The sequence below is a fragment of the Argentina anserina genome, chromosome 3, assembly GCF_933775445.1.
Source record: "Argentina anserina chromosome 3, drPotAnse1.1, whole genome shotgun sequence".
NCBI lineage: Eukaryota > Viridiplantae > Streptophyta > Magnoliopsida > Rosales > Rosaceae > Argentina > Argentina anserina.
In genome coordinates this window covers 13,114,806-13,128,111 of record NC_065874.1, presented here as the reverse complement: position 1 = coordinate 13,128,111, position 13,306 = coordinate 13,114,806, and the positions used below count along the sequence as shown (strand labels likewise).

Sequence of the window (13,306 nt, the reverse complement as noted above, 5' to 3'; positions counted from 1 at the left end):
GGGGAATGGACCAATGATTGACTGATTTTGGTCCGAGATGGAATCATATGTATCATATACGCTACCAGTGTCAACAACAACATTAACACATACGCTAGTGTGTATGAGCTTCTGGAGACGTTGGTGTGGGGGGAGATGTATTGATTCGCTAAATGTATAACTAGACCCATGTCAAAAAAACAATTCAAGTCCAATGACGATGCATAGGCGCATAGTTAATCACATCATAATGAAAGCAATAGCGTCTCAATAACACTTACATATATGAATCTATAGCTCATTGAACCTCTTCATCATCTATACTTAGAAGGCATAAAGAGTCCAAAATTGGCTTTCATATGAACACATATGGGTGTAAGTTCTTGTAACCGATTCTATGTTCTCTCGAACGTCGCAATCTGATTGCATAAGCTCTCTGTGGTATGGAGGCATTTAATCAAGCAATTAAAGTCACTCGGGCGCTTTCTTATCTGTGTCAAGATCCCTTCATATATATTATGACCACTATCATATGCTGCAAATCAGTTTTTATGTCCATAACGAGAGAATATAACTCATCATAGTCAATACTAGGATAATGAGACAATCTTTGTGCCATAAGTCCTACAAATATTGTATGACTTCACTTACGAACAATGACTAACATAATAAGTCTAGTTCAGCTTGTATTGATTCTTTCCACTTCGGTCAAGTGGCTCATTGTTGATACTTTACAACAAAATAAGAGCATAAGTGAATACATCATCAATCATGGGAGATTAATCCATTAACAAACGTGCGCGCTTATACAATCAATTAAGAGATCACTTTTGTTCTCTAACAGTAACAAAAGAAGTCTGTAGCATTCCACATAAACTAAGTTGATAGACATATTCAGAGAATATCTCTTGATGATGGGTGAAAGATTTGTGCCTTCGCACTTCGCTTGTGTTTCTTGGATATGGAGCATGCATCAAGGTCGACTCTGGTAAGACAACATCATAGACGTAAATTGAATCACATGTGAAGTACGTGTGTCCCATAGAATTTTCTATTTTGGGATATTTTGTCAGCAAATAGTATTGCTTCAAAGTAGTGAATTTCAACTCAAATAAATGAGTACGAAAACCTTAGGATTATCGTCCATAGACATGAGTTAAAAAAACCTCAAAAATTCAAGTAATATTCGCGATGGCGACGCCTCCAAAAGAAATGGGGGTTGTATTGATTTCAAATAAACGAAATAATTCAAGTATGTAACCGGAATTAGAAGGGTTGTGATGTATATGGTCACAAAATAATCGATGCATAACGGCGATTCTTATAATAACACCCAAAACAGCGGTGCACTCAGGCGACCACACAAAATTGATTTCTTCCCTTTTAAGTAATAACGTTACTCCCCCAAGACCATCACACGAAAAACGTCGACCAAGAGGGGAATCATATCCTTCTTTTATCTCATCAGCCATGTAAGAAGGGCCGGAAAAGAGACATGAAGAAGGCTAATATCACTCTATAATATATATATATATATATATATATATATATATATTTTTTCAAAAACAACAACTTAAAAAAAACATACTTGTTGGTCTGCCAAATAGACCGCATATAATTAAATTGCTCCGCAAATCGATCGTCATGCAGGAAAGCTACTAGATGAATTCATTTACCTCGTTGATCTTCGTACTGATGGCATAAAAAGATCTTGAGTAACATCCATTTCAGGCATGCATGTCATCACAGTGGTACAAAGATTGATTATTTTTCCTATACGAGCACGTGAAAATTAGGTAGAAACTAAATGTGCAAATAAAACGATTAAATCAATAAATGGTAAAAGAAAAGGAAAAAGAATAGAGTTTAGAGTAAATAGGCCATTGGGCTCGGGAGGGCTGAGGCCCAATAGGAGTTGTTGGGCTAGCAGAGGGCCCATATCCAAAACGAGTCGGTGTAAGTTAGTGACGCGGGTCGGATTTGGAGAATCCAGGTTGAGGGAGGGCTGCGATCCAGGGTGAGGACGTTGGGGCGCTGCAACATGGAGGAGGCTCGACGAGTGCGCGAGCTCCAATCTGGCGAACGGGTTAATCATCGACGTTGACGAGAAGGCTGAGCTACACAACGATGAGGTCGGAGGATCCCAGCCTAAAGAGACGTCGGCGTTCTGGGCTTCGGGGGCGACCTCGACAGCAGAGGACGACGTCGAGATCCGGAAAAACGAGCTGAGGCAGCAGCGCCCGAATAATCAGATATTCATATCTAGTACATTAAGGCATAATATACTATAATAAGGAAACCTAAATAGGCTAAGACACACAAAATAGTAGAATAATAATTCTCCCGGAACAAAAATATCTTTGTTTATCTTTTGACCTAAGATCAATTTTAGTGATGACCGAAGCAGTGAATGTTCACCACTTAACTAAAGTCGATAAATACGTATTGTCGGTATAGGGCATGGTTTATGCTCCTCGGTTACAGTATAATCTGATCAAAGGCTACATATAGTTACTAGGTACATGGCTGCGCTTCGCCGCGGTATATGTGTAAGGTTTCATTTTATGCATTCTCTAAACTCTTTATACCTAAGTTGAAGTCCACTTCTAAATATATGGCAAAATCATGAGCGTCTCATGAAGAGAAGATCACCGTTCGTGAAGTTAATAAAACGTTGCAAAAACTTTCAACTCTGACAATTGAAATCACAAATCTGACAAAATCAGACACTCATTTTAAGAACATTAGAGCTGCAAAATCACTGTGATTAACCAATGATGATATTAATATAGAACTTACACTACCATCACCATATATTTAAGGTTTCTGAAGTCCAAAACAATAAGACCAACTATCAATGATCTAAAATAATCCAAACTGAAATAAAAACCAACATAACCTTAATCTACAAACATATTCAGTTCCACTCAAAATTGAAAGAAGACCAAGAATAAAGTTTGGATTATTTAGAAACAAACACTATGGTTATCCACAATTTTAATAGATATGGAGAGAACGAAATATGCTTAACGAAATTGATTCCACTTTGCTTTAGTTGATGAGCACGTACATATGCAAATTGTTGTCTTGATATTCAAATATTCCTAGAGAAAATAGAAGAAAAAAAAAAGCGGAAATCAATTCAAACATGACCAAATGACTTCACCCTAATCCACCAATATCCTAAAAAGAAAATAAAAGAGACAAAATAAGACTAAGTTTAGAAAAATGACCATCCTACTAAGAAACTGAACTCCATTGTTTCTACCTCTTCCCTCTTACTGCCACAATAATTCCACTCTCACCCCATCACTTGGTTACCTTTCTTGAAATCAGTAGCCATGTATAGAACTCATTAAACCAAAAACAAAAGGCCACACACATTATATCTCACACATCATCTCTAGCAAAAATACAATCTCTCATATGAATCAATTTGAAGAACACCAAAGGTAGAAACTATAAGTACTGCGAAATAGTATGCTAAACTATCAAAAAAGAAAACTATTCAGCAACTAATTACAATAACAAATTGTTCATTGCACCTTCAATGACCTGAATATAGAGGTGCACCCCAAATTACAAAGTGAGGGCCAAACTCTTTAAATAATCATAGCTATTAACACTAAGTTTAAGAGCTAACAGGCATTAAACTTTCATGGTATTAGTATACTGCCAATACTACATTTGCACTGATTACACAATATAGATAGTCTAGATAACATTACTTAGTTTTAAGGGCTACTTCATGACATTGGACAAAATAAAAAGCATATCCTGCAAATTGGACCACATTTTTCGTCATAGTAGTCATAGCCAGTAGATGTACTGCCGTTACACAAAAAGAAAGACAAGTTGTTCTAAGCATGGGTGTGAACTGATCGACTCCACTTATTTTCAACTCCTTTTTTTACTTCCTTTTTCTTATAAAAAGCATATTCTTTTCTACTTCCTTTTTTTTTTCATTTTCTTATTGTCACAATATAGTCACATAAAAAAGTCACAAGTGCAATCACACTACTAGATACACGGGTATACAATGACAGTCACAATGTCGATATTGTAACAACTAGTGTGATTATTGGTGTGACTGGTGGTGTGACTACAAATATGACATGCTGAGAGAAATTTGTAAATCCATGAAATTATGTTAAAATTCAAAAGAGATCGATATGAATGTGCTTAAAATGAAGAGAATATCTAGATTTATGGAGCCTTGGGCTCTAGTTTTGCCGAAAAAACTTGGAGCATCACCATGGATGGCGGCAGCCCCTTGCGAGGGTTTCTGTACCTTGTACGGTAGTCGGTTCGGAGTTGGTATGGTATCAAATGAATTGGAGGAGAGATCTTCTAACGGTACCAAATACGCTTAAATCAATGGCCGGACGGCAAACTTATAGTTGTTATAGAAGAAAAAGAAAAAGTGGAAGATGAAGAGTGTGAAAAAGGGCAAAATCGTCCGGAAAAATAAAAAAGAAGTGACTATTTTTTAATTTTATTTAAAGTTTTTTTTATATCTTTTTCTAATTTATATTTAAATGAGATGACTAGGGGTGTCAATGGTACACAATTCTATGCCAACAAATTTATATGCCAATTGTACTATATATATTGGTATACCACCAAGTTATACCATGGTACACGGTACAACATACCGTACTATACTTCAAAATATGGTTGGTAGGTAGTATAAGTTTTTTGTGTACCATAATATGATGTACTAACCAAAATAAGAGTTTTATGAAAAAAAACTCCAACATATGCATCTATGATGAGTCGAACTTAGTCGACTCCATGTAAGTTGAAGCCAACTACCACTAGCCTAGTTGCAATTACAATAACTCATACAAAACAATATATATATATATATATATATTCTTAAAAACTATATATATATATATATCCATAAATTTTTCCTACATTTAGTGAAAAATAAGTCTCAATGGTATATTTTTGTTAAATTTATATTTTGACTTTGACATGTTTAATCTATGACTTTGTATTTGGTAATTTAGTTGAAGTTGTATAAAACTTTGTATTTGTGTTGTTAATTGTTATTACTTATTTGGATTTGACCTTTAAATTTTTGGGCCATAAATATGTTAGTAAATGTCCATTATCAACCCAACCGTACTAACCATATCAATTAGTTGGTATATCAACTTTATTTGTTGGTAAAAATGGTGGATTTTCATACTAATTATGTGTTGGTTGATAGGCGGTATTGTAAAAATGATGTTGGTATACCTACCAACCCACCCTAGAGATTAACCATTTTATAATTAGATTGTTTTTCATTGACATTTTTTATAATTTAAGTTGTCTTTAGATACTAATATATAATTTGCTATAATCTTCGTTTAAATATTTTATTGACGGTTGAGACATAGCAACCGAAATCAATACGTAAAAATATAATATAAAAAATCTGTAAACAATGTTTATGTCCAATCGAGTGATCTAATCATTCTAATGCGTGAACTTGGTCTCTTATCATAAGTCCTAACCCAATTTTTAACAGTCACACTCTCCCCAGTAACTCTTTTCAGTTTTCACCTCTCATTTGGGTTAAAATTTCAAAGTTAATTTCCCTTATCACAGCTTTCCCTTTTCAATCGAAATAAACTCCGAAGCTTCTCGAGACGGAGAAGAAGAGCAAGGCATCAAAAAAGCGTGTACAAGCATTTACTCTCTCTTTCTCTCCCTAAATCCTAAAACCCTCGTCGTCTTCTTCCTTGACCCGATGGAGCTTCTCCGATCCAACCTCTCCCGCGTTCGGATCCCCGAGCCGACTAACCGCATCTTCAAGCAAGAATGCTGCGTCTCCTTCGACACTCCGGTAACCTCCGTTTTACTCTCCCCGACTTGCTTTTACCACTCTCCATTTCGCTTTTTATTTCACTTTTCATTTCTTGAAATTTCGATTCTGTTGCTTTAATCGATTTTTGCTACTGTTTAGGATTCAATTAGTGTGCTGCTTAGTGTTTCTTGATTTTCATCGCGGTTCATGATTGTGTTTTCGTCGAAATTTGCTTGTGGAATTTTAATTATTTGCAAGGTAAGAAAGCTGAGCTAGTGTAGTTGTTAAAGAAATGGAAGAGTAGTTTGTTTTTAGGGCTTTTCTGATATTCTTGTGACAAGGTTTGTTTTGAGATTCGAAATGAGGTTTAGAATGCTCTTAAGAATCAACTCCTGAAAATTTAGATTGTGCCGGAAATTTCGATTGACTAGGTTCCTCATATATATACATGTATTGTGCTTGGAGAGTGGACTTTTTACGGTGTTTTTGATTGGTATGAGTTTCAGAGATCAGAAGGCGGCTTGTTTGTCGACATGAACTCATTTCTCGCTTTTGGGAAGGATTATGTTGGATGGCACTATGAGAAGACTGGGAATCCAGTTTATCTGCATATAAAGCAAACTAAAGTTTTGGTTCCTGAAGATAGGCCTTCAAAGAAACCAACGCTCATGGCTATAGGTAATTTTTGATCAGTATGATATGTGCTTGTGCTTATGGAGGTTCTGTGCTTCTTGACATTATATTCCTGTGATCGCTGAGTTTGGAAGAGATGTTCTTTATGTTTCCTACATTATATGTGCTTTTTATATTATTTTCTGCTAGATTTTAGCTGTGGCTAGTGAAAGTTAAATATATATTCTTTTGGCTTGTAGGTATTGATGGGGGATTTGACAACAATGAACCTGAATATGAAGAATCTCACAGTATTGTTTTGTTGCCTGATTACGTGACTCTACCATTTCCATCTGTTGAGCTGCCAGAGAAGGTTTGCATTCTTACTTATTTTAGGTGTTGACTGATGTCGAAGTACTATAGTTATTTATCAAGAAATGAGTTAATTTTGTAACGGCAGGTACGCTTGGCGGTTGATAGCATTTTAATGGCTGAGGGTGCAGAGAAGAAAGAACAACTTGCAGCATGGACAGCCGATAAGAAGCAAACAAGTGTATATGCAATGAATTTGCAACAGATTGACAATGGTTTCATTGTTCCCTCATCTGGGTGGAAATGTTCTAAGTGTGATAAAAGAGACAATCTTTGGATGAATCTAACTGATGGAACGATTCTTTGTGGGCGAAAGAATTGGGATGGTACTGGTGGAAATAACCATGCTGCTGAATACTATAAGGATACAGGGTACCCTCTTGCTGTAAAGCTAGGGACAATTACAGCTGATCTAGAAGGATCTGGTAATGCTGCCATAAACAATATATAGAGATCTTTTTGTTGAGTACAGTCATATGCTTCTTTTTTATGCTGATGAAAGTTATAAATGTGTATGCTAAACATTATTAAATATGTTGGTTGGCACAACGCGAACTAGCAATATATAATCCTGGAGAACATGAATTAAGAGTTTAATAGTATAATTGCAGCTGATTTCGTGGATAAATGAGATTTGTTATATGTATGTATTACTAATCATGAGTAACTTATTGTGGCAGCTCAGATGTTTTCTCTTATCCAGAGGATGATAGTGTTATAGATCCACTTTTAGCGCAACACCTGGCATTTTTTGGCATTGATTTCTCCTCATTACAGAAGGTTGGTTCTCATTACAGATTTTAATTATTTTTTTATGAAATAGTTTGATTGGACTCTGATTGTATAAGAATGACTACCACTAGTTGCTTTCCCTTCTGAGATTAGAATAAAATGTACTTTGTAGAATGATTTCCTTTTTTGTGTAGTAGGTCTTTTATGAATCTTGACTAAAGAAGAAAGTATGAAGGATCTAGTAATTTATAATTTTTCTGGGAAAATGACATTTGAAATATTCTTTTACTAGTAAATGGAGGCATAAAATATCTGATTTTCATTTCTGAAGATAATGACTTTGGTTGCATGTGAGGAACTTCTATAGTTTATGTAATTTCTCTTGTAAATGATCTGTGTTCTTTTTCACGAGGGGTTGGCACTTTTAAGATGTCTTATTATCAACTACCAGTTCGACATGCTATATTCCATTAGGAGGTGTGCCCCTGGCCATTTGGTTGAATCATACGGTCATTTTTTTGTTTTATAATAAAAAATCATAGATCTCTGACTAAAGATCTTATTATTTTATTTTGAGAAGTTCAGTAATTTTTTATAATGGAATTAGGTCAACTTCCCAATGACGCATAACTGGTTAATAAATTTTACTAGCTGATGTTATTGTAACTATACTGTTTCCTTTTCAGACGGAGATGACTACTGCTGAAAGGGAGCTTGATCAGAATACCAATTTTGACTGGAACCGTATTCAAGAAAGTGGACAGGAAGTTGAGCCGATTTTTGGACCTGGTTACACTGGTCTTGTCAATCTTGGAAACAGGTAGCTTATATACCTGTCTAGTGCTGGTGAAGATATAGAAGTTGTACTATTTGTATAAATATCTCTTTTTTTTTCGTGCAGCTGCTACATGGCAGCAACTATGCAAGTAGTACTCTCAACGCATTCCTTCTATTCCGGGTTAGTGTATATCATATAATCTCACTAAAATGTAACATTCATTGAAATTATGCTGATTAGTAGTTATATTCCTCAGATACTACAAGAATCAAAGTCTGAAAGCAGCATTTGAGAAGGCTCCAGCTGATCCTACTGTAGATTTGAACATGCAGCTGTAAGTATTGCACATCCTGCAATTATGGTTTGCTCTAAAATGTTTTTTTATAATTTAAATGAGTTGCTTAAACTGCAAGCATTTATATTGTAGTTATTGTACATTTGCAAAATTTTATCCTTTTTTCTCTTTCCCTTTCTACTCAATCATTACATGATTAGGTTATGATTAGGTTATTCATAGAAGGCAGGTCTAGGGAGGAATAATCTCTATGAGTGTATAAAAGCTTTCATGTTGTATGGCAGAACTAAGTTGGCACATGGTTTGCTGTCTGGAAAATACTCTGTTCCTGTATCAGAGGTATGCCTGTTAGAGAAGAATGGTTTCTTTCATTTGACACTTCTGCTCCTGTTCTCTGATTGGTTTACATGTTCTTATGTGTCATCCAGGAAAAAGATCAGACAAATGCTATCACCCCTACTACAAATTTGGTAAGCTTTCTGGATAAACAGTCATATTCTTTGCTGTTGACCATGAAGTCATGTTAAGTTATCATCTATTTCAATTATTCTTGTATATCTTCTCCATTTTATATATTTATTTATCAAAAAGATAAAAGTAATCAAAAAGGAAAGACAAGGAACTTCCCTTAGGATGTAAAGAGTTCATATTGATCCATTTTGACTTGTTCTGACATTCTTTTGTTTTGGCCACCCCTATTACAAATATAGAAACAGGATGGGATACCTCCTCGTATGTTCAAGGCTGTTATAGCTGCCAGTCATCCTGAATTTTCTTCCATGAGACAGCAGGTATGCTTACGATCTCTTTCTATTTAGTGCGGGATGGTAGTTATTTTGTCTAGTTTACAGTATGCTTATATAATGTAGAAGATAATAGAAAGGACTTACTTCGGCCGTTTTATCCAGCAGTTGCAATACTTAAATGCTACTGTAAAGCCTTTCTTCCAAAGCTACTCTACTAATTTAATATTCTTTCTTGATCTTTAATCTGAATGCCTGAATGCCAACTTTTGTTTAGGATGCCTTGGAGTTCTTCTTGCACTTTCTTGATCAGGTCGAACGAGCTCATGGTGGGAGACCTGAAATTGATCCTTCTAGGAGTTTTAAGTTTGGTATTGAAGATCGTATTATGTGTTCATCTGGAAAAGTTGCGTACAATAGGAGACTGGACTACATTCTTTCCTTGAACATTCCGCTGCATGAAGCTACTAATAAAGGCAATTTTTGAGTTTGTTATTAACTTATTATTGAACCATGCGTGCAATGATTGACTGTCTAATGTCTTTTATTTTTGTTGCAAAATGCAGAAGAGCTTGCAGCATTTCAAAAACTGAAAGCTGAAAAGATTTCGGAAGGCAAGGAAGTGTAAGTTCATGTGTGTCGTATCATATTTTTCTCTGTGATAACCACTGTAATTATTCGCTAACCATGTCAATTTTACCAGATCCAGCGATGAAATTGTACGTCCAAGGGTCCCTCTAGAGGCATGCCTTGCAAGCTTTTCGTCACCAGAGGAGATACAGGATTTCCACAGTACTGCCTTGAAGGCCAAGACAACAGCAATAAAGTAAGCTTTCTGGTTATTTACTGATGTTGATTCTTCCTAGATGATGATGCTGGTTTTCTATACTTTCTGCAAAATATGTCAGCTTATTATAATTACAATAAATTACTTAGATTTGATATTGGACGATGCTGATCGTTAGACAAGAGTTCATTTGAAAGACTTAAATTGAGTTGGAAAAGAATTTTGTTGATGTCTCCCAAATAAAAAATGACTAAAATGCCAATTTGCACCCTAAACTTGGACATAATTGTCAGTTTGCACCCCGAACTTGTAATTGAGTCAATTTACCTCATAAACTTGGTAAAAATTGCCGATTTACACCCAATCCGTTAAGTTTAAGTATTTCCATCCAATTTCGTGTCACATGCTATGTACATGAGGGGTAATTTTGTTATTTTATATATGTAATTTTTTTAATAATAAATAAATAAAAATATTCTTTAAAAGGAGGATTCATTTTTTTATCAAATAATTTATTTATATCTTTTTTCAACATACTCAACCTTACTAAATAAAACTTCGAATTATATACCCTGCATACCCACCCATTTCAAAGATAGTGTGTATATAATTATATATGTGCACATTTATTTTTAATTTATAATGCTATTATATATTTATTTATATTTTTCTAATATCTTCTAACATACCAATTCATGTAAATTAAAAATTATATAAATCAATAACATGTTTTGAAAAACAATAACCTAGTTGCAAGTCTTCCTCTCAAGTAATTTTATATGGCAAGACTACCCATCACATGCATGGCATGTGACTTAAACTTGGATGGAAAATATTAAATTTAACGGACGGGGTGTAAATTGACAGTTTTTACTAAGTTCAAGAGGTAAATTGACTCAATTACAAATTCGAGGTGCAAAGTGACAATTATGGCCAAGTTTGGGGGATGCAAATTGGCATTTTTGCCATAAAAAAAATTGATTATAAACTGACTGAACATCCCCCCACAAGCCATGCTTGGCATTTACGAACTTGCCATATGCTGGTCAGGTTTTGGCACATTGGCTATTTTCCTTCAACAATAAGCTAGGAATTTCCATTCTATTTTTAATCTTTTCTTTTGAAATTGGTCATTTCTAATTTACTATGGATAAAATTTGATTTATTTCGATAAAACTTGTTTCTTACTTTTCTCCATCTTATATTTTGCAGGAGTGCAGGTCTAACTTCATTCCCCGACTATTTGGTGTTGCATATGCGAAAATTTGTAATGGAGGATGGCTGGGTGCCAAAAAAGCTTGGTAATTCTCTTGGCTTCCCAAGGTTCCTTTGCATCTATATGGCATTTTGGCACTGTTCTTAATGTTTATGTATATATTTGCAGATGTCTACATCGATGTTCCTGATATTATAGATATTAGTCACATGTGCAGTAAGGGGCTTCAACCGGAAGAGGAGTTGCTACCGGAGAGTGGTATGAATTATGATCGTTCTTTTTCCTAGTATCGTACAGAAGTTTATTTACAGAAACTGTAAAATCTGCCTGTGTATGTGTATTGGTTATTATTTATCACCTTAGTGATCTTTTTGTGAAGTCTTTACCTAATCTGTTATACGTCCAGCCTTGTGATTCCTTGTGTTATCATTTTCAAAGCATTTTATTACAAGCATGAACTTGCATACGAACTCAGGTTAAAAAGTTATTTGTATACCTCACTGCATTGCCTACATTACACTGCCGATGTACTTTTTCATCTTTTATATTATTGTACTAGTTGGCATCGCATAAGTTGAAGATATAATCTGATTCTTTTGAATAATGTCTGCACAGTTCCTGGAGAACAGGAAGAACCAACCAAGCCTGCGGCAGATGAGAATATTGTTGCCCAGCTTGTTTCAATGGGATTTAATCATCTTCATTGTCAGAAAGCTGCCATTAACACCTCAAATGCAGGAGTGGAAGAGGCAATGAATTGGGTACTTTCGCACATGGGTGATCCAGGTAATTACTATCTTCACTAGAACTTTCTCATCCTGGAGAGCAGTACACCAGTATCTTGCTAGCAAGAGTTGCCGATTCAACTGTGTTTGTGACGGGCATTAAATAATACTGATCCACTCTATTCTGTCCAGATATAGACACACCTATCTCTCAAGGCGGACAAATTGAGGTTGACCAATCAAAAGTGGATATGTTGATTTCATTTGGTTTTCAGGAAGATATTGCTCGGGCCGCATTGAAAGCATCGGTAAGACTTTTTTGCAGCTTCTTGTTGTTGTTCTCTTTCTTGTCTTCTCTATTTTAATAATCTGTAGCTTTTGTTATGGTTTTTGCACGAGTTGTGAGTTGTACATTGCGACCACTCAAGATTGGTCAGCCTTTCCTTATTATTACACTTTCCTTATTCAGGGTGGAGACATTGAGAAAGCCACAGATTGGATATTCAGCAATCCTGGTGCTGCTGTCTCAACTGATATGGATGCAACAACATCAGAAGCTACACCCACTGCTGCTGATTCAGGGCTACCTGATGGAGGAGGGAGTAAGTATCCTACACTTTTTCTTAAACTGCAGCATGTGATATTAATGTGTCTTTGGTGTGTATTTGACTGACGCAACCTATTCTAATGTAAATACTGTATATTTTATGCTTTTGACTTCATGCAGGGTACAGACTCATAGGAATAGTAAGCCATATTGGAACCTCTACACTCTGTGGACACTATGTCGCACACATCTTCAAAGATGGTAGATGGGTAATCTTCAATGATGCGAAGGTTGGGGCTTCTGTCAATCCTCCAAAGGACATGGGCTATCTTTACTTCTTTGAGAGACTAAACAGTTAGACACCAGTATTTCAACATCGGAAGATTAGCTTGGAGATAACCAAAAGCGGAAAAGAATAGTACACAATTTTGTGGAACTTCAACAGTCTGCCAACGTGCACTTCATCTTTTGTAGAAGCTTGGCCTTGGTTGTCAATTTGCTGCACGTTTAGATGAGGTTTCCATGATTCAGATTAGCTGACCTTTACTGAACTTCCATGCTTTAAAAATTGAAATCATCATGTTACAGAAGAAGAATTCCAAACAGAAGTTCTAATGACAAAGAAAAGTTCTGTACTTTGCTCGATAGTACCCTTCTTCTCCACGCTTGCTCGTATTTCATGATTTTCTGTTACCTCTAATGGAAAAACCTGTGTTTTGA

At 35.5% G+C, this 13,306-nt stretch overlaps 1 protein-coding gene across 1 annotated transcript; it reads left to right on the top strand.

Annotated features, from left to right (window-relative positions):
• Nucleotides 1-5,634: 5,634 nt before the first annotated feature.
• On the top strand, nt 5,635-13,233 carry LOC126785685 (ubiquitin carboxyl-terminal hydrolase 14). The gene is made up of 20 exons (XM_050511309.1): nt 5,635-5,818; nt 6,286-6,457; nt 6,652-6,764; nt 6,852-7,188; nt 7,449-7,543; nt 8,182-8,315; nt 8,397-8,453; nt 8,530-8,607; nt 8,853-8,907; nt 8,997-9,038; nt 9,279-9,359; nt 9,589-9,787; nt 9,878-9,935; nt 10,015-10,137; nt 11,311-11,399; nt 11,483-11,572; nt 11,930-12,100; nt 12,232-12,347; nt 12,509-12,641; nt 12,767-13,233. The coding sequence occupies exons 1-20, from the start codon at nt 5,723-5,725 to the stop codon at nt 12,943-12,945; spliced, it is 2,418 nt and encodes an 805-aa protein (XP_050367266.1). The 5' UTR covers nt 5,635-5,722; the 3' UTR covers nt 12,946-13,233.
• The last annotated feature ends 73 nt before the right edge of the window (nt 13,234-13,306 follow it).